The sequence below is a fragment of the Drosophila teissieri genome, chromosome 3L, assembly GCF_016746235.2.
Source record: "Drosophila teissieri strain GT53w chromosome 3L, Prin_Dtei_1.1, whole genome shotgun sequence".
Taxonomy (NCBI): domain Eukaryota; kingdom Metazoa; phylum Arthropoda; class Insecta; order Diptera; family Drosophilidae; genus Drosophila; species Drosophila teissieri.
In genome coordinates, this window is record NC_053031.1 from 22,425,432 (window position 1) to 22,444,305 (window position 18,874).

At 44.4% G+C, this 18,874-nt stretch overlaps 6 protein-coding genes across 7 annotated transcripts; 2 read left to right on the forward strand and 4 right to left on the reverse strand.

Moving 5' to 3' along the window:
* The first annotated feature begins 247 nt into the window (after positions 1-247).
* Positions 248-1,303, forward strand: LOC122618611. Its single transcript, XM_043795181.1, has one exon. It carries the CDS (start codon positions 457-459, stop codon positions 1,048-1,050), a length of 594 nt encoding a protein of 197 aa, XP_043651116.1. The 5' UTR covers positions 248-456; the 3' UTR covers positions 1,051-1,303.
* Positions 1,304-1,686: 383 nt separating this feature from the next.
* On the reverse strand, positions 1,687-5,113 carry LOC122618610. 2 transcript variants are annotated; one of them, XM_043795180.1, is made up of 4 exons: positions 4,718-5,113; positions 3,808-4,585; positions 2,383-3,667; positions 1,687-2,329 (listed from the first exon to the last, which is right to left on the reverse strand). In XM_043795180.1, exons 2-4 carry the CDS (start codon positions 4,580-4,582, stop codon positions 2,257-2,259), a joined length of 2,133 nt encoding a protein of 710 aa, XP_043651115.1. In that variant the 5' UTR covers positions 4,583-4,585; positions 4,718-5,113; the 3' UTR covers positions 1,687-2,256. The 2 variants fall into 2 exon arrangements, with proteins under 2 accessions (XP_043651115.1, XP_043651114.1); XM_043795179.1 differs by having other exon boundaries at positions 3,808-5,113.
* Positions 5,114-5,288: 175 nt separating this feature from the next.
* Positions 5,289-10,211, reverse strand: LOC122618609. The gene is given in 6 exon segments (XM_043795178.1): positions 5,289-5,903; positions 5,957-6,659; positions 6,662-7,240; positions 7,381-8,158; positions 9,186-9,908; positions 10,011-10,211. Coding segments are annotated over 5 exon segments (2,829 nt in total). The 5' UTR covers positions 9,882-9,908; positions 10,011-10,211; the 3' UTR covers positions 5,289-5,830.
* A 1,173-nt stretch (positions 10,212-11,384) lies between these two features.
* LOC122618574 (dnaJ homolog subfamily B member 4-like) lies at positions 11,385-12,041 on the reverse strand. The gene is made up of 2 exons (XM_043795113.1): positions 12,004-12,041; positions 11,385-11,750 (listed from the first exon to the last, which is right to left on the reverse strand). The coding sequence occupies exon 2, from the start codon at positions 11,646-11,648 to the stop codon at positions 11,391-11,393; it is 258 nt and encodes an 85-aa protein (XP_043651048.1). The 5' UTR covers positions 11,649-11,750; positions 12,004-12,041; the 3' UTR covers positions 11,385-11,390.
* Positions 12,042-13,109: 1,068 nt separating this feature from the next.
* On the reverse strand, positions 13,110-14,381 carry LOC122618573 (dnaJ homolog subfamily B member 4-like). Its single transcript, XM_043795112.1, has 2 exons — positions 14,291-14,381; positions 13,110-14,239 (listed from the first exon to the last, which is right to left on the reverse strand). Exon 2 carries the CDS (start codon positions 14,118-14,120, stop codon positions 13,737-13,739), a length of 384 nt encoding a protein of 127 aa, XP_043651047.1. The 5' UTR covers positions 14,121-14,239; positions 14,291-14,381; the 3' UTR covers positions 13,110-13,736.
* A 126-nt stretch (positions 14,382-14,507) lies between these two features.
* Positions 14,508-15,919, forward strand: LOC122618572 (60S acidic ribosomal protein P0). The gene is made up of 3 exons (XM_043795111.1): positions 14,508-14,572; positions 14,684-14,777; positions 14,853-15,919. The coding sequence occupies exons 2-3, from the start codon at positions 14,724-14,726 to the stop codon at positions 15,750-15,752; spliced, it is 954 nt and encodes a 317-aa protein (XP_043651046.1). The 5' UTR covers positions 14,508-14,572; positions 14,684-14,723; the 3' UTR covers positions 15,753-15,919.
* The last annotated feature ends 2,955 nt before the right edge of the window (positions 15,920-18,874 follow it).

An 18,874-nucleotide genomic window follows, 5' to 3' on the forward strand; every position in this document is an offset into this window, starting at 1 on the left:
AGATGGGTATGAATGGTTCTGTTGTACAAATCGACATCACAACTCTTTAAGAATAAGTTGATTAGGTTTAAAGCCTACAAGACCTAATTTACCCTTCAAGAAATCTTGCTAAAAAAAAAAAGCCCCGAGTTTTAGCGACATCTTTTGAAAACTCATATATATATATATACGTGCTGTTTGCCTGCAACTATCGGCTGCGTACGATAACCATTCGCAGGGAACGCCGGTTCAATTCAGGTAGCGCCATTGTTTACCATCACTACGAAAGTGACGGCTTGTAAATTGTTGGGATTTAAAACTTTACATTGTCTGGTGGACGGGGCTTGATCCCAAAAATTGGTTACCTGCGGGAGCGGATTTCCGCGAAGTGAGACGCGGTCGCAGACAGGCAGAACGCGAAGCGCACCCCTGTGATGAATATAAGCCACCGCCGCACTTGACAAGCCAACCAGACCAATGGAGACCACGGAAGCGGTGAATACGTGTGAGGAGGGAGACCAGCTAAACGGCTCCTTCCGCCTGCAGTGCCTGAATTCCTCCGTGGACATGGAGAGCGAAAGTGACCTCTCGCTGGCCTTCGAGCGCGAAGAGCAGTCCCCGGATGGCAGCTGCGACGAGCTGCCTGCCTTCGAAATCCGGGCCTTCTCGCCCCACGGACGCACCCCGTCGCCAATCGACGATCTCGATCTGTCGGACATCGAAACGCCCAAGCAGCCGCTTAAGCAGCAGTTCCCTCAGGACGAGGAGGAGCGCTCGCGCCAGAACGATCCTCAGTACGTTGCCCTGCACGAAATCAACGCCCAGATCAGCCCGCCCAGTGACGTCGACGAATCCAACATCTTGGAGACGATCTTCGAGGGCGTTTTTCTGAGCACCCCGCCCCGTGATAAAGCTTCCAGCTCGGGCAACTCCCGCTTCACGCCCAAGCGCGGGCGTACAAATCTCATCGAGCTGATGGCCAACCGGCTGCACGGCGGCAAGGAGAACCAGTCGCCGGGAGCGGGAGTCTCCGACCCGTATTTGCCATCGCCACTCAAGGACGCCACCTAGTGACCGCAGCCCACCCGACCCAACCAAAGCCACGGAGCGCTCGCTCAGACTGCCATCGATGTTTTAGAATAAGTTACGAATTACCTGAATGTATGGTTCAATCCCAGCGGTCACCAGGTGTACACCCAGATGTGTATCCTCGGCTGATCCTCGAGATCCCCTTAGCTTCGTGCCCCGCGTTTTCCGATGTCAGGCTAGAAGATTTTGTAGTGGTAAATAAAGATAGTCGTCTTTCCATGTTTAAAACATTAAACCAAGGTCACGCTCTTATTTGTCGGGCAGATGGTACAGGTAGGCATAAGAAAGGTTAATTGTTTATGAACAATTGTTCATAATTGGTTCATTGGAACCAATTGATCCGCGGTACCTGGAACTAGACCGCGAATAAGCCATTAATGTAACCACTGGAAACTTTGATCGATAAATGTCGGATCTTGGCGTACACTTCAAAGTAAATAATGAAATTGCTACTACATAATTATTAGAACAAATTGATTGTCTAAATTGATGGTTAAACTCGATCAAGAGTTTCCAATAATACGTTTACTAAAATAGAATATATCGTCTGATGTACCAGTTTGAAAAATAAATGATGTAAGTGTAAGAGTGTGTTATGAGTGTTTTGACGAAAGTCAATTTGTCGTCTAAACCATATCCTCCTCACGTGTCCCTTTATTTTAGAAGAAAATTATAATAGTTGCTTACCGAGCTGAAATGTAATGGTAATTATTGGACCTCGCCTACTTTAGGACTACGGTTTTTACACTAATCTTATTATACCTAAGCGGTAGTTTGGGTAAACTAGTATAAAAATAAGACATTTTGTGATTAGGTATGCTGTTGTAAGATAATAAATCACTACTTTGCTGAGTCGGATTGCGAGTTCCCGTCTTACACGAACCCTAGGCTGGAAGCATTATTCAAACTTAAAACGAAGAATTGGGACAAGAGTTTTATGTAAAATGAGTAACAAAATCGGGAATGTCTTAAAGGTTTCTGAGCACATTCGAAAATAATACAGTGACCAGAACCAGGGAAAAATGATTACTTAGCTTTACAATTTTGTAAGCAGTGATACAAAAGTTAAATAAGGGATAAGTTATAATTAAGTTATCCCGGTTCCCTGTAAGTTGCCTTTGTTTCTACATATATGGCAGTGTAAAACGTGTTTTGCTCCGAAAGTCCTGTTGTGCAATTCGCCTCGAATCAGAAGTTCTTTGAATGACGCGATGCTGAGAACACCTTGACGCGCAGCAATCCTGGATTGACCTCTTGCCAACTGAAATATGCGAATAATTAGGCGACTTTTAATGGAAGATCCCCCTTACTTACCGCAAACGGCGTTCGCTCAGCCTGGCCTTCACCCTGTTCTTAATAGTGGACACTCCGTTTGCGCTGTGAAGACCACGGCCCGTGATAATGAATACATGCTTGTACACGCGGGTGGTGTTGCGCAGCACAGTTATGTGGCGGTCAAGGAACAAGTCCAGACAGCTGATCGCCTCTACCGTGTGCAGGTAATGCAAATCTAGCAGGTCCGGGTTGTTCTGGGTGTGCCGATGTACCTCCATTATGCAATTGGCCGCCCGATGGTTGAAGACGTCGATCTTCTGCTTGTGTAACTTGGCTATTTCCGAGTAGTATAATGCCACGCTACCATTGCCGCGCTGTACCGCCTGTTTAGCCTTTAGATAGCACTCTGCTTTAAGTTGGGAGTGATTGGCGGCCATGTTTCGCGTCTCCTCAAAGTCGCGAAGAGCAGCGCACTTGGCCTCCTCATGCAGTTGGGGCGACCGGCCAGGGGCGGTCGAGCTAGAACTGATGCGGGGCCCTTGGCTGGAGGAATTCTGTTGCTTTTGTTGCTTCTGCTTTCGCTCTTCCAGCCCCACTTGCGCACTTAGCTTTTCGCCCTCGCGAAGGGCCTTATCATAGAGTTCCGCTTCGCTCAGCATACTCTGAACGTTGCTGTCCAAGACCTCCACTGTTTGAACGTAATTGCTGCCGGTTGCCGCAAAGATCTCAAGCACAGTGTCAGGGGGGATATCGGGAAAGGTCTCGCACAGCTTCATTTTAGTTAGGTGGGTAGCTATATCGTTGGGCGTTTGTTTGCGAGCGGCCAACTCGGCTGCCTTTTTGGCGGCCATCTGCTCGCTATTGTATATGCTCCAGGCCAACTCCATATCCAGAAGCTCTGCCACATTGCTCGGAGACTCTCTGCAATCGGCGTAGCCTGGATGCTTGAGCAGGCGGGCGAACTGCTCGTCATCGCGCATTGTCTGCTGGCGCATCTCCTCTAGCTGGTTAAACACGGCTTCCATCCACAACATGTAAAGCTGCTTGGCTAGCTGACGTGGCACGAATATTTTTGTTGCGGCGGGTACCTCCTGTTCCGGCGGCAACATTTCGTCCTCCGTGTGGAACTGCGTGCGTAGCTGCTCAATTAGAGCGCTGCCCAAATCTATTTCCAGCAGAGTATTTTCTTCAGAGTCCTCCTCCTCCTGCTGTTCTAGCTCTGGTTCCTCTGATGCTTCCGGTACTTTAGACACTATAGGTTGATCCAGAATTCCATTACGGATGTCGCGGATTTTGCGCGTGTGCTCCGAGTATTGTTCGTCGCCTAAAAAAATATTTATATAAATTATTTGGTATCGAACTTTAACTATTTGACAAACGTATGGTGTCTTATTAAAGAAATGACCTTTGCAGCTGTTTTAAAAGGCTAATTTTTAATTGACTCCTTTAAGTAGAATATCTTACCTAACACAAAGCAATTCTGGATTTGTATTTGCAACTCTTTGTTGGTGGGGGCCGATGGTCGTTTAATGCGCGGCTGACGTTGCGGCTTGGATGCAGTCTTCGATAGCGGCAAAGTTGGTGAGGTGCAGTTGGAAGTGGAAATTGGAGATTCCTGTCCCTCGGCCGCCTTGTCGCAGTCGCATTGAAATTGCGCCGACTCCTCGCTATTAACAGTTTCCTCAAATCCGATCTGATCCGAACCAGTGACCGCATATAGCTCGTCCTCTTTTAACAGAATATCAACGGCCCAATCTACGTCGGCCTTGCACTTTACAAACAAATCCCAGAGGCCAGTCAGCTGTTTATTGGGATACATCTGGCGCAGGAGTGCAAACCCTTTCGGTTCATTGTGACAGTCTAGGCAGTGCCTTTGAAAGAGCTTTGCCTCATTAGGTTCCACTTTTGACGGTTCCTCCTTTAGTTTGCTCTCTTCGCGGAGGAGATCAATAATAGACACCTCGCTCTTTACTGAAGCTGGGGCAGCCAAAGCTTCCGGAACCGTCGCGTCGCCTGTGTCTTCCGAGGACACTGTCTGGGACCAGTATGATGGCGCTCCCTGCTCATAGGGCACCCACGTTTGGGCATTGGCATTCAGCTTAAAAGTATTTTCCGCTGGCGCAGGGACTGGGGCTTCCAGCGGTTTGCTCTCCTCAAAGCTCGTGATGACACGCACGGGAGGAAGGGGTGGATGTTTGCGTAGTTGCGGCAGCTCCACAGAGTACTTTGTCTCCTTCATTAACTGTCACATAAAATATTTTGCGTACAAGATTAATTCAATTTTATAATTTTAATTTTAATAAACTTAATCAATATTTAAAAGGCTTCGGGCTCGGAAATATTATAAACCAACTTTTATACAAAACAAATTTACCTATAAACAAGAGAACGCTAAAGTCGAGTTCGGCGACTATCAGATACCCGTTCGTACTCAGCTAGTGGAAAAGCGAACGAGAAATTTTTACAATTATCTGGTATATCGATAGAAATAGGGAAAACAACAATTAATGAAGAAAAAATTAAAAGATGTTTCTTATAAAAATGTGGCACTTTTGGGCGGTTTGAAAGCGTTATGGTGGGCGTGGCAAAGTTTGATAACAAATTTGCGCTGCATCTATGTGTCTGGAATCTGGATTCTTCACTCTGACGAGTCGATGAGTTTCTTACTGAAAAAAGGTTGTTACTTTAAGTGAGCTATTTTCAAAAAATTCGGAGTTGAATTTGTCTATTAAAAAGCAAGTTAGACTATCCGATACCCGCTCTTAGCGAATGAAAGCCGACTGAATTGATGGTTAAACTCGATCAAGAGTTTCCAATAATACGTTTACTAAAATAGAATATATCGTCTGATGTACCAGTTTGAAAAATAAATGATGTAAGTGTAAGAGTGTGTTATGAGTGTTTTGACGAAAGTCAATTTGTCGTCTAAACCATATCCTCCTCACGTGTCCCTTTATTTTAGAAGAAAATTATAATAGTTGCTTACCGAGCTGAAATGTAATGGTAATTATTGGACCTCGCCTACTTTAGGACTACGGTTTTTACACTAATCTTATTATACCTAAGCGGTAGTTTGGGTAAACTAGTATAAAAATAAGACATTTTGTGATTAGGTATGCTGTTGTAAGATAATAAATCACTACTTTGCTGAGTCGGATTGCGAGTTCCCGTCTTACACGAACCCTAGGCTGGAAGCATTATTCAAACTTAAAACGAAGAATTGGGACAAGAGTTTTATGTAAAATGAGTAACAAAATCGGGAATGTCTTAAAGGTTTCTGAGCACATTCGAAAATAATACAGTGACCAGAACCAGGGAAAAATGATTACTTAGCTTTACAATTTTGTAAGCAGTGATACAAAAGTTAAATAAGGGATAAGTTATAATTAAGTTATCCCGGTTCCCTGTAAGTTGCCTTTGTTTCTACATATATGGCAGTGTAAAACGTGTTTTGCTCCGAAAGTCCTGTTGTGCAATTCGCCTCGAATCAGAAGTTCTTTGAATGACGCGATGCTGAGAACACCTTGACGCGCAGCAATCCTGGATTGACCTCTTGCCAACTGAAATATGCGAATAATTAGGCGACTTTTAATGGAAGATCCCCCTTACTTACCGCAAACGGCGTTCGCTCAGCCTGGCCTTCACCCTGTTCTTAATAGTGGACACTCCGTTTGCGCTGTGAAGACCACGGCCCGTGATAATGAATACATGCTTGTACACGCGGGTGGTGTTGCGCAGCACAGTTATGTGGCGGTCAAGGAACAAGTCCAGACAGCTGATCGCCTCTACCGTGTGCAGGTAATGCAAATCTAGCAGGTCCGGGTTGTTCTGGGTGTGCCGATGTACCTCCATTATGCAATTGGCCGCCCGATGGTTGAAGACGTCGATCTTCTGCTTGTGTAACTTGGCTATTTCCGAGTAGTATAATGCCACGCTACCATTGCCGCGCTGTACCGCCTGTTTAGCCTTTAGATAGCACTCTGCTTTAAGTTGGGAGTGATGGGCGGCCATGTTTCGCGTCTCCTCAAAGTCGCGAAGAGCAGCGCACTTGGCCTCCTCATGCAGTTGGGGCGACCGGCCAGGGGCGGTCGAGCTAGAACTGATGCGGGGCCCTTGGCTGGAGGAATTCTGTTGCTTTTGTTGCTTCTGCTTTCGCTCTTCCAGCCCCACTTGCGCACTTAGCTTTTCGCCCTCGCGAAGGGCCTTATCATAGAGTTCCGCTTCGCTCAGCATACTCTGAACGTTGCTGTCCAAGACCTCCACTGTTTGAACGTAATTGCTGCCGGTTGCCGCAAAGATCTCAAGCACAGTGTCAGGGGGATATCGGGAAAGGTCTCGCACAGCTTCATTTTAGTTAGGTGGGTAGCTATATCGTTGGGCGTTTGTTTGCGAGCGGCCAACTCGGCTGCCTTTTTGGCGGCCATCTGCTCGCTATTGTATATGCTCCAGGCCAACTCCATATCCAGAAGCTCTGCCACATTGCTCGGAGACTCTCTGCAATCGGCGTAGCCTGGATGCTTGAGCAGGCGGGCGAACTGCTCGTCATCGCGCATTGTCTGCTGGCGCATCTCCTCTAGCTGGTTAAACACGGCTTCCATCCACAACATGTAAAGCTGCTTGGCTAGCTGACGTGGCACGAATATTTTTGTTGCGGCGGGTACCTCCTGTTCCGGCGGCAACATTTCGTCCTCCGTGTGGAACTGCGTGCGTAGCTGCTCAATTAGAGCGCTGCCCAAATCTATTTCCAGCAGAGTATTTTCTTCAGAGTCCTCCTCCTCCTGCTGTTCTAGCTCTGGTTCCTCTGATGCTTCCGGTACTTTAGACACTATAGGTTGATCCAGAATTCCATTACGGATGTCGCGGATTTTGCGCGTGTGCTCCGAGTATTGTTCGTCGCCTAAAAAAATATTTATATAAATTATTTGGTATCGAACTTTAACTATTTGACAAACGTATGGTGTCTTATTAAAGAAATGACCTTTGCAGCTGTTTTAAAAGGCTAATTTTTAATTGACTCCTTTAAGTAGAATATCTTACCTAACACAAAGCAATTCTGGATTTGTATTTGCAACTCTTTGTTGGTGGGGGCCGATGGTCGTTTAATGCGCGGCTGACGTTGCGGCTTGGATGCAGTCTTCGATAGCGGCAAAGTTGGTGAGGTGCAGTTGGAAGTGGAAATTGGAGATTCCTGTCCCTCGGCCGCCTTGTCGCAGTCGCATTGAAATTGCGCCGACTCCTCGCTATTAACAGTTTCCTCAAATCCGATCTGATCCGAACCAGTGACCGCATATAGCTCGTCCTCTTTTAACAGAATATCAACGGCCCAATCTACGTCGGCCTTGCACTTTACAAACAAATCCCAGAGGCCAGTCAGCTGTTTATTGGGATACATCTGGCGCAGGAGTGCAAACCCTTTCGGTTCATTGTGACAGTCTAGGCAGTGCCTTTGAAAGAGCTTTGCCTCATTAGGTTCCACTTTTGACGGTTCCTCCTTTAGTTTGCTCTCTTCGCGGAGGAGATCAATAATAGACACCTCGCTCTTTACTGAAGCTGGGGCAGCCAAAGCTTCCGGAACCGTCGCGTCGCCTGTGTCTTCCGAGGACACTGTCTGGGACCAGTATGATGGCGCTCCCTGCTCATAGGGCACCCACGTTTGGGCATTGGCATTCAGCTTAAAAGTATTTTCCGCTGGCGCAGGGACTGGGGCTTCCAGCGGTTTGCTCTCCTCAAAGCTCGTGATGACACGCACGGGAGGAAGGGGTGGATGTTTGCGTAGTTGCGGCAGCTCCACAGAGTACTTTGTCTCCTTCATTAACTGTCACATAAAATATTTTGCGTACAAGATTAATTCAATTTTATAATTTTAATTTTAATAAACTTAATCAATATTTAAAAGGCTTCGGGCTCGGAAATATTATAAACCAACTTTTATACAAAACAAATTTACCTATAAACAAGAGAACGCTAAAGTCGAGTTCGGCGACTATCAGATACCCGTTCGTACTCAGCTAGTGGAAAAGCGAACGAGAAATTTTTACAATTATCTGGTATATCGATAGAAATAGGGAAAACAACAATTAATGAAGAAAAAATTAAAAGATGTTTCTTATAAAAATGTGGCACTTTTGGGCGGTTTGAAAGCGTTATGGTGGGCGTGGCAAAGTTTGATAACAAATTTGCGCTGCATCTATGTGTCTGGAATCTGGATTCTTCACTCTGACGAGTCGATGAGTTTCTTACTGAAAAAAGGTTGTTACTTTAAGTGAGCTATTTTCAAAAAATTCGGAGTTGAATTTGTCTATTAAAAAGCAAGTTAGACTATCCGATACCCGCTCTTAGCGAATGAAAGCCGACTGTTTGGCAGATTGGCCACGAACCGCAAATAGCACCGGCTATATTAATTGCCAACGACTTTTGACCGTGGTACGCCTTAAAATCTAAATGTATTAAGAACTCAAGTAATGGAGTGGACGGTGATGACTGAAAAATATTTAATGCCAACAAAAAAGCATCTACTATTTGCTGTAGGGTTTTTTAAAATGTGGGCGTTAAAATTGACAAAGCTTTCCGAAAGGAATTGGCATAAAAATAATGATATCAAAAACAGATACGATTTTTATACGTATAGATGGACATGGCGAAATTGACTTGGCCAATGATAATGATCAATATATTATCATATATATTAACAGGGTACGCGTTTTCTTCTGCCTTTCAATACTTTTCAAATTGCGTAGTTCAAGTTTTTAGCCTACGAGTAACAATTTCAGTAAACGAGAAATCTTTTTTTGTATATCCATACATATGTATGGAAACCGCTTCAAGAGCAAGTGACGTCTTACCTGAATGAGCTCTCCCGCAGTAGTGCGCTCGTAACGCTCCAGCATGCGCTGAATATTCTCCCTTGGGACACTGTGGACGTTCTTCTGGGCCAGCTTGCTTGCAGACTTGCACCAACTAGTCTGTGGCTCGAGAAGCTCAATTACGTAGCCGTGACGCACGGCGCACTGGACGTATGGCTGCATCTCCCACACCATTGTATTGGTGTTATCCACGATGATGGGGCTCCAGCCGCATGCGGCCTTATCGCGCACCCGCTGCTGGTTCCACTCGTGGGCGGCTGGCAGCAGAGTGGGGTTGAAGTCATAGCCGTGGCGCGTCTTGAAGTAGTCGTCTGAACTAAGGACAAAGTCGCGCACCTGGTGTCTGTCGAGTAGGTGAGCGTGACGCAGCAGAGACTCTGCCAGAGTACTTTTACCGCTGCCTGGAGGACCGCGCATTATGATCATCAGTTTGTGGCCCGCCTGTGCCCGCTGGCAAATTGAGCTAAGCTGTTTGTTACTCTGGTTGTTGTTCATATTGCTGGCAGGGCACATTCTGATGGAGCTTGAGGCTCCAGCAGAAGCATATTTCCTGGGAGTGCCGCTGCTCCTGCTGCGGCTACAATTGTTGTGATTGTTATTGTTGTTGTTGTTGCTGCCCAGCAAGAGCGCCAAATCCGATGGCTCAGCTGAATCCGAATTTCGAGCTGTCGACATTGCGGTTTTTTTTTTGGCTTGCTTGCCCTATGAAAGAAGATCGTTTAGAGCGGATCGCAACGTAATGCGCAGTAATCAACAGACTCCCCACCCCCAAATTCCCTTATCGCATCCGGGGCTTGGACTCACCAATATCTGACCAGACCAAGATCCCTGATGCCGTAAATGCGGGCACGCCTTGATGTCTTACTCTCACTCCTTCAATGGGTCCTCATGCAAGGATCAACCTGCAGGCTGCTGCTTCGTTTGTTTGTTTCCAGAAAAAGGGGAGCTATGCGTCTCACCACATCCGTGAATTTACTGCATTGCCAGTTGGGAAAACCACGTCTGAGCGGAGGCTATCGATGGCGCTATCAGTCACGCGTCATCGATAGACAGCAGTGCTGACGGCCAGCCGTTTTCAAGCCAACAAATTGTTTCGAAAAATAAGGCTAAATTTTTGGTTTCGGCTTGAGTATATTTAGTTTTAGATTAGCTTACCTTAGTTTAGTTCTTAATATTTTTCTTTACTTGGAAGTTATGAAGGACATGCGAAAAAACATTGAAAATGGAATTGTTATTACAAAAGTTTGGCTTATGGGCTTATAGGTCATTGCTTATAACTACATAACCTATGTACCTAGAGTCCATGATACCTAAGGACATCTACATCTGAAGATATATTTATTTTAACAGACAACGTGTCCATTTTTCAAGTCACTCGTCAAGAGTTTATAAGATTATTTTTAGCGGGAACTATAGGATCCCATCAAGGGTTAATTAATGTCTCCATCATTGTGTTAAAAATTTTTACTTATGAATATAACCAACCCACTGCAGAGTAAAAGAATATAGGAATATAAGAATATGGGAACTATAGGATCCCATCAAGGGTTAATTAATGTCTCCATCATTGTGTTACAAATGTTTACTTATGAATATAACCAACCCACTGCAGAGTAAAAGAATAAATAATTTTATCGAAATGTTTAGAAAAGTATTATTTATTTTACATTTCTCTTTTGAAGAGACCCTAGAATCTAGGGCCTAGATAGCCTTCTTGCTTTATAGGCGTTTTTGCGTTTTTGAAGCGATTTATTTCCAACTTGAAAACAGCACAGAACCAGAATGGACTGGCCACACACTCCTAGCAATAGATGTACCCTTATTCAAGGCAGCAAGGGTACTTTTTGCTGCAGTTTTGGATGAATGTAGAGTCTGGGTAAATGTTTTGGCCACAACTGTTTTGGAAGCTGAATATAGTCCAGCTAGAGTACCCTGGGGAAGTGTTTTAGCCACTGAAGCTGGAGGAGTGACTGGCTGCGGAACTGGCAATAATTTCTGGAATACCCGGTACGCCACATAGGTGCCAACCAGCACGCCTCCGATGAAGGCAACAACTTTGAGCTCTTTGTGGTAATTACCTGACGATGTTTCGGGTGGCACTGGAAGATTTCCTAATTCAGACAGTTGGCCACTAGCGTTCTCGGACAGAATGACTTCAGAGTCTCTGAGCCAGGGGATCATGTCTCACGTGGGCTGGGCGAAAGTCGCCGGCTCGTCATCACATTTGAGATCCTCCTCGCCGTACTGGTCGTATATCTCGCGCTTTTCCTTGTCGGAGAGCACTTCGAAGGCGGCCACCACCTCCCTGAATTGCTCCTCGACCTGCGGATGGTCGTTCTTGTCCGGATGGTAGCGGAGAGCCATCCGGCGGTATCCCTTCTTGACGTCTTCGCTGGATGCATTCCTCTTGATGCCCAGAATCATGTAGTAATCCTTACCCATTGTGGTAAAATGGGATTCTCCTTTTTCTGGTATGGTATGTGAGGCAGCGTCTCAACTTACTGATATTGGTGAGTCCAAAATATCAATATATCGATATTTTTTCTGAAAATGATATATATACATATTTATATCGTGATTTTTTTTTTGAACAACTATCGATATTGCGATTTTTTTTTTTTTTTTTTTGATATTTTTTCTTTGTTTACTCTGATTTCCAAAGCGATACCGAGTAAATGTGCACGTGCTAAAATGAACATAAAATCCAATTACACTGATATAAAAACGAGATTGCAAGTGCAAACTCTGCGACCGAATTATTAAGACAAGTGGAAACTTTTCAAACTTGTCTTCGCACCTTAAGAATAAGCATTATGAAGTTTTCGCAAAATGTGTAGTTTGTGACGCACGAAGCCGAATGACAGACGCACATATAACACGAGTCTTCCTAAAATCACTTAATTCTAATTACTGCTAGCAATAATATATGAAATTTATATAAACACAACGTATTATTATCTGTATTAGAATAGAATATCCATGAATTTAAATAAGAAAAATGAAGAATAAGAAACTTTTATATTTTTATTGTGGGGAAACAAAATTTTATTTGAAAAAAAAGATCAAAAATATCAAATATATCTATTTTTTGTGATATTTTAAATATTATCATCATTTTGTTTTGATAAAAAAAGTATCATCGATACGATATTTTTTTTATATCACTACATCCCTAGTGTTGATATTGCAGTAATTGCAGTTGAATAGTTCATTAATCTTACTGTGGGTGGCTGTTCTCGACAAGCCCAGAACCTGGTAGTACTCATCGTCGACGTCGCTCATTTTGGTTTGAATTTTGAAAATATTCTTCTACAGCATTTCTGGGAAACACTTACATCGAAGCGATTATATCGATATTTTTTAGAAACAATTTTTGTCGTGATATTGTTTAACATGATATATTGAATTACGCTTTTTCTGTAAAATATATTTGTAAAATTTTCTATTCTCCCCACTAATATAATATAATAAGTATAAAACGAAATAAAGTCGTAAGGCAAATTGAGGTAAAATGAGAGCACCCAAAAGCTAATATACGGAGTAATTAACAACAGCGCAACCTGCAATATTGGCAGCAAGTTCATTAAAATGAGCGGCAACACATCAAACCTCTTGTCGAACTTGAGAAGTAGAAGTAGAAGTGCAGGCTCACAATTTATAAAAATCTAACTACACCAGCAACTAAATTATTTTTAAGCGCACCAAATTGTTATAATTGTATTTACTATTTGTTTCCTTTAAAAGAATAGTGCGTTTAAAATATTTCGTTTAGTAGAATTGGTTCCGATTTAAAAATTTTTTATTGGTTTATTTGTTCGAGTTGAAAACACTGTACATTTTAATTTACATACATACATGTTAAAAAATGCTCCAACGAAAATTCAAATTTTTATTTTATTTTTAAATATACTTTTAGAAGCCGACTATCGAGAAACAAGTAGTTTGATTTCTATGAAATCTTTCAAAATCTAAAAAACCTATTTTATCATTTTTAAAAATTATATATGTATCATCGATACGATATTTCACAACTATATAAGCGATGTTTCTTAAAACTAAAGCTGATTCATTTACTCGAAATAGATATGCATTAGTGAGTTGTATGTTATTGAAACGGTAATGCAATTTTCTTTACCTCTGGACAAACATCGATGAAAACATTGTGTCATCTGTCCATTATTGTATTGTACTTAAATTTCCGTCTATCTAGTGCATAATATAGTATAGCGCCAATGTGCATAGCAATAACTTTTTATATAGCTGCTACTTTTAGTTTTCTCTGCTTGATATGATGGACCTGATTTACAAATTTTAAGCACATCAACGTTTTTCAAATCATAAAAACTAAATATTACATATTCAAGTTTTTTTTTACTAAGTAAAAACAACAATATCCGTACTCTAATATCATACATAGAGTAAATTAGATGAACAGTCAATGTACAAGCTTCTATAAATTAATCTTAAAGAATATTCAGTGAAGGACGCTAGAACCCCGAGATTGCTTCACCAAGCCCTTGGATCGTTAGATTAATCCGAGGACGATCCATCGTTGTCGGAAGCCTTTTTTTTCCGGTTGAAGAACTGGAAGGTCTTGTAAGCAGCGAACGCAAAGATCACGGTTCCTCCGACGGCGCACATAAAGGGGATCATGTCTGACGTGGGCTGGGCGAAGGTCGCCGGCTCGTCATCACATTTGAGACCCTCCTCGCCGTACTGGTCGTATATCTCGCGCTTTTCCTTGTCGGAGAGCACTTCGAAGGCGGCCACTACCTCCCTGAATTGCTCCTCGGCCTGCGGATGGTCGTTTTTGTCCGGATGGTAGCGGAGAGCCATCCGGCGGTATCCCTTCTTGACGTCTTCGCTGGATGCATTCCTCTTGATGCCCAGAACCATGTAGTAATCCTTACCCATTGTGGTAAAATGGGATTCTCCTTGTTCTGGTATGGTCTGTGAGGCAGCGTCTCAACTTGTTGGTGATATTTTGGTAATTCAATTCGCTGATTGAAAACAATATAACAAATAAACTGAAACTAACAGACAATCGATAAATTATTGCCCGCCAGTGGCAAGAGTAACCCTACCTTTAGAAACTGTTAACACTATTAACAGAAGTAATAGTTAGGCACTGTTAGGCTTTCATTTGGCACTTATCAATAATTAATGTTTTTTTTTTTAATTCTCCATTTTCAAGTATTTTACTTATGATATATTTCGAAGAAAAAAATTATAATTTCGTTTATCGGAATTGGTATTTTTTTTAGACCATGCGGTAATTTTATCGTAATCGATGCGGTCACACTGGCTTCCGCCGCCAACTTCCTTCTTTCCGTTCTGTGAGCGAAAACCGAAAAGTCTGTGCTTTGGTAAGTATTGCTAAAAGTCCGAAAAATTGTTTCATCCCGAGCATTTTCGGTACAATAACTGTTAAATGGTGTTGGCCAAGTACCGACTAATCGGGATTACGTCTTTTGCAGTTCTTAAATTCATCCGACGAGTCCCTAATACACGATCAAAATGGTTAGGGAGAACAAGGCAGCATGGAAGGCTCAGTACTTCATCAAGGTTGTGGTAAGTATAGAACCGCTCTCCCTAGCTCGCCCCTGGCATATGCTCCCAACTAATCCTCGCTAATCCCTCCTCCAGGAACTGTTCGATGAGTTCCCCAAGTGCTTCATCGTGGGCGCCGACAACGTTGGCTCCAAGCAGATGCAGAACATCCGTACCAGCCTGCGTGGACTTGCCGTCGTGCTTATGGGCAAGAACACCATGATGCGCAAGGCCATCCGCGGTCATCTGGAGAACAACCCGCAGCTGGAGAAGCTGCTGCCCCACATCAAGGGTAACGTGGGCTTCGTGTTCACCAAGGGCGATCTCGCCGAGGTGCGCGACAAGCTGTTGGAGTCCAAGGTGCGCGCTCCCGCCCGTCCCGGCGCTATTGCCCCTCTGCACGTCATCATCCCGGCCCAGAACACTGGCTTGGGACCCGAGAAGACTAGTTTCTTCCAGGCCCTGTCCATCCCGACCAAGATCTCCAAGGGAACAATTGAAATCATCAACGATGTGCCCATTCTGAAGCCCGGCGACAAGGTCGGCGCCTCCGAGGCGACGCTGCTCAATATGTTGAACATCTCGCCCTTCTCGTACGGTCTGATCGTCAACCAGGTGTACGACTCCGGCTCGATCTTCTCGCCGGAGATCCTGGACATCAAGCCCGAGGATCTGCGCGCCAAGTTCCAGCAGGGAGTGGCCAACCTGGCCGCCGTTTGTTTGTCCGTGGGCTACCCCACCATCGCCTCGGCCCCGCACAGCATTGCCAACGGATTCAAGAACCTGCTGGCCATTGCTGCCACCACCGAGGTGGAGTTCAAGGAGGCGACCACCATCAAGGAGTACATCAAGGACCCCAGCAAGTTCGCCGCCGCTGCCTCGGCTTCGGCTGCCCCCGCCGCCGGCGGAGCTGCCGAGAAGAAGGAGGAGGCCAAGAAGGTCGAGTCCGAGTCCGAGGAGGAGGACGATGATATGGGCTTCGGTCTGTTCGACTAAGCTGCATTCCGAATGCAGTATGCCATCTGCAGCGCCCATGGACCATCGCTTTCGACGTTTACCCCCTAAGACCCTTTATTATGTTTTCTATGTGCAAATTATTGCCGCGGTTTGACGGACCCTATGGCGAGTTGCATTAAACATGCAGTAAACTGCTCGAGAGCGCACGTAACCGTCTTTTAAATTTGTACGTAAATCGAGGTCGACATGGTGGGACTGGCCCTAAAATACGAAGGCTTGTGAAAATTCATTCTCCTCTAAATATCCAAGAAGCGGCAGGTGCCGCTTGCAGCTGCCCCGGTCATCCGCATATTTACAAAGTAATTACTTGTGATAAAATGAATTTCACAAGATGAGAAAAGTTTAAAGTTTCTGCTGCCGTCGTCGGCGACTTTTGCGATTTCTTTTGCTTTTCGCAAAAGACATCGTCGACGGAGACGCTCATAAAAATTCAATTTGTCTTGACAAAATACGCAAGAAATTAAGAATGTGCCAAGTGGCGGCAAAAGAAACTTTCCTTCCCTTTTTCCCATTTTCCTGCACATTTCTTTCTCGTCTGGCGAGCGAAAATGAGTTACGCGACTGGGGCGTGAAAGTGCCACGCCCTCGTGGCGATATGTCGTCCCCGAAGCGCAGGAAGGCGGGGGACCGGAAATGGAAGCTGGCGGAGCAGGAGCCGCGGGCCAAGTTAAACACTGCATAAATAGCCGGGACCGAAATGAAAGGCCCTTACGAAAATAAATCCTCCGCAGGCCTCTTTGGTTCTTAGAGATGAGTTCGTGAGCATCCTTGCAAGTAATTGCGGATGTGTTATAAGCTATAGAGTCTATATGCTCTATAAGTTGTAGCGAGCTAGGCGGCAGATCCCTTTCGACTCTTCGAAATTTCAGTTTTTCAGTATTCCAAAAACCCTTTACAAAGTATAGTAAGTTGTGTATGACTTCCATTTAGTGTCTATTTTAAATAACTCTCTCTAAAAGATTATTACTTGCGTTTCACGTGTTCATCCCTAGACTCGGTATGTTAGAGTCCTATTTGGTTTTGAGATAAATTAATAAAGACATTGCATAATTCAGGCGCCGCTGGCGCCAAATATACACAGGAATTAGCATAAACTGTGGGGCGGTTGACCAGCCCCAAAAACCACCCAGCACACCACCCACCGCTTGGCACTCAATCAGCAGCAAGCGGCATTTGAAATCAAAATGCGATTGGCAAAATGATTTGCTTCAATTTTTGTGATGCGCATAATAAATGAAGTTTGGACATTTGGACAATTGATTGGGACAGCAGTCGTGCGGTGGCCAGTGCAGGGGCGGATTGGGGCGGGCAATCCAGAGGGAGTGGTCCGAGAAACCCATACAGGCAATGTACGATACCACCACATCGCATCGCATCACATCACACACTCCATCGCAATGTTTGCCATGCACAACAAAATGTGGAGCAGTCGACAGATTCGAAATCTGATTCAGATTCAGATTCAGATTCGAGTTCAGGACTCCGGTCCAAGTGCCAAGCCCCTCCGCCGACCGGGAATCCCCCGAAACTGGACTCGATTTCGGCTATCCAATGCGCACAGATAGATTTGTATGCATATTTTTGCTCTGGCATTTCGTTTGTGTGCTAAACATGTGAATGCCATCGATATAACGATGCTGCTCCTGCTCCTGCTCTTGGTCCTGCTCTTGGTCCTGCTCCTGTCGTGCATGCTCCCCAAGTTCCCCATCCGCCACCCCGTGCGCTCAGTTGTGATTTGTTTGGCCAAAAGATTTGGAGCAAAACGGTTTAATTCTTGTAGAATGGCTTAAACGATTCCTGTTCCTGTCGGCGAGTTCTACTAGCGGAATTTCCAAACGGACTTAACCCAGGATCAATATAATGTTATTAGGCAATGCAGTCACTAAATGTTGTATGACATGTACATTGTACAACCGAGGAATGGTATAGACAAGTGCCTCGACAATTACATACCCGTTACTCATGTAAACAACTTGATAATTAAGTTATTATACATACATTTTGATACCTGGCATTTTGCTCGCAGTGCAATATGGTATTATAGATTGGAAAGTATGCAACAGGTAGAAGAAAACGGAATTGTACATTTATTTTTAAAAATGTCAATATTTTGGGTCTGCCTACTAAAGCCTACAAAATGTTAGATTACAGTCATAAATGGATTTTTTTCATTTTAAAGCGAACTAAAAAGTTGTTGAATCCAGTGAGCATTTGAGGGAGCAGATGAACACCAGTAAATGGGAGAAACTTTGGTTAGCATCAGCCGGCTGGATCCGAGATGATAACTGAAACAGAAATCTATTTTCCGACTGACTGACGTGCAATACAAATACATTTTCCGAGCTGTGCCAATGGTAGCGGGGTGTGGTGGCCCGCACAAAAGGGGAAGCCGAAAAAACGAAATATTGGAGATCTGGAAACATTCACGGAATTGTTTGTCAGGTTGCAAGGGCGTCTTCTGGCCACGCCCTCGCCCCTAAACCCATGCATCCCCGGGCACAACATGCTCAATTTAGTCTCGTCACATCAAAATGTTTGCTCATAGCGCTGTTTGCCGAGGCGTCCATTGTAGTTGTGGACGGGGTATAATTTGGGGGCGCTTACCGCGTTTAATTTATCTATGCATATGTTTTGAGATGCCAACAACAGCACGAGTTCTCGCTGAGGTAGCCCCAAACTGGAGCCCTGCCCCACATAAATCACAGTCAACAGCACGCATACGCAGGCTCAGCCACCAAATCACCCACCAATAACCCAGCGAACCACCCACTCGAGCACCACCCACACCCCTTTCGTGTCGGGCTTAACTTCTGGCCTATTCGACGAAAAATTGGAGGGTGTTTGCAATTTGTCGCATTTGCGTTCGATCTTAGCCCTATCCGGGGAAAAGTTATTTAAGCCCATGAGCGCAGCGCTTGGCTAACTCTCTGTCTTCCTGCTCATGTCCTCAGCCTTGCTCCTGGCAAAATAGCATCGTTATTGGAAAAGATTGAAATCAATGTATAAATAAACTGAAGGTTGCATTTTTTCTTCTGGATAGTACGAATATGGACATATGTACTTAGTTAAGCATATATATTAGTATTTTTTGAAGTCTTATC

What these genes read in the sequence shown, in the direction of transcription:
- LOC122618574 (XM_043795113.1), bottom strand. Translation starts at nt 11,648, where the DNA reads ATGGGTAAGGATTACTACATGATTCTGGGCATCAAGAGGAATGCATCC.
- LOC122618572 (XM_043795111.1), top strand. Translation starts at nt 14,724, where the DNA reads ATGGTTAGGGAGAACAAGGCAGCATGGAAGGCTCAGTACTTCATCAAG. An exon ending in AGTACTTCATCAAGGTTGTG is followed by an intron (nt 14,778 to 14,852) that starts GTAAGTATAGAA and finishes TCCCTCCTCCAG; the next exon opens with GAACTGTTCGATGAGTTCCC.
- LOC122618573 (XM_043795112.1), bottom strand. Translation starts at nt 14,120, where the DNA reads ATGGGTAAGGATTACTACATGGTTCTGGGCATCAAGAGGAATGCATCC.
- LOC122618610 (XM_043795180.1), bottom strand. Translation starts at nt 4,582, where the DNA reads ATGAAGGAGACAAAGTACTCTGTGGAGCTGCCGCAACTACGCAAACAT. An exon ending in CCAGAATTGCTTTGTGTTAG is followed by an intron (nt 3,668 to 3,807) that starts GTAAGATATTCT and finishes ATATTTTTTTAG; the next exon opens with GCGACGAACAATACTCGGAG. An exon ending in CTGAGCGAACGCCGTTTGCG is followed by an intron (nt 2,330 to 2,382) that starts GTAAGTAAGGGG and finishes CGCATATTTCAG; the next exon opens with TTGGCAAGAGGTCAATCCAG.
- LOC122618611 (XM_043795181.1), top strand. Translation starts at nt 457, where the DNA reads ATGGAGACCACGGAAGCGGTGAATACGTGTGAGGAGGGAGACCAGCTA.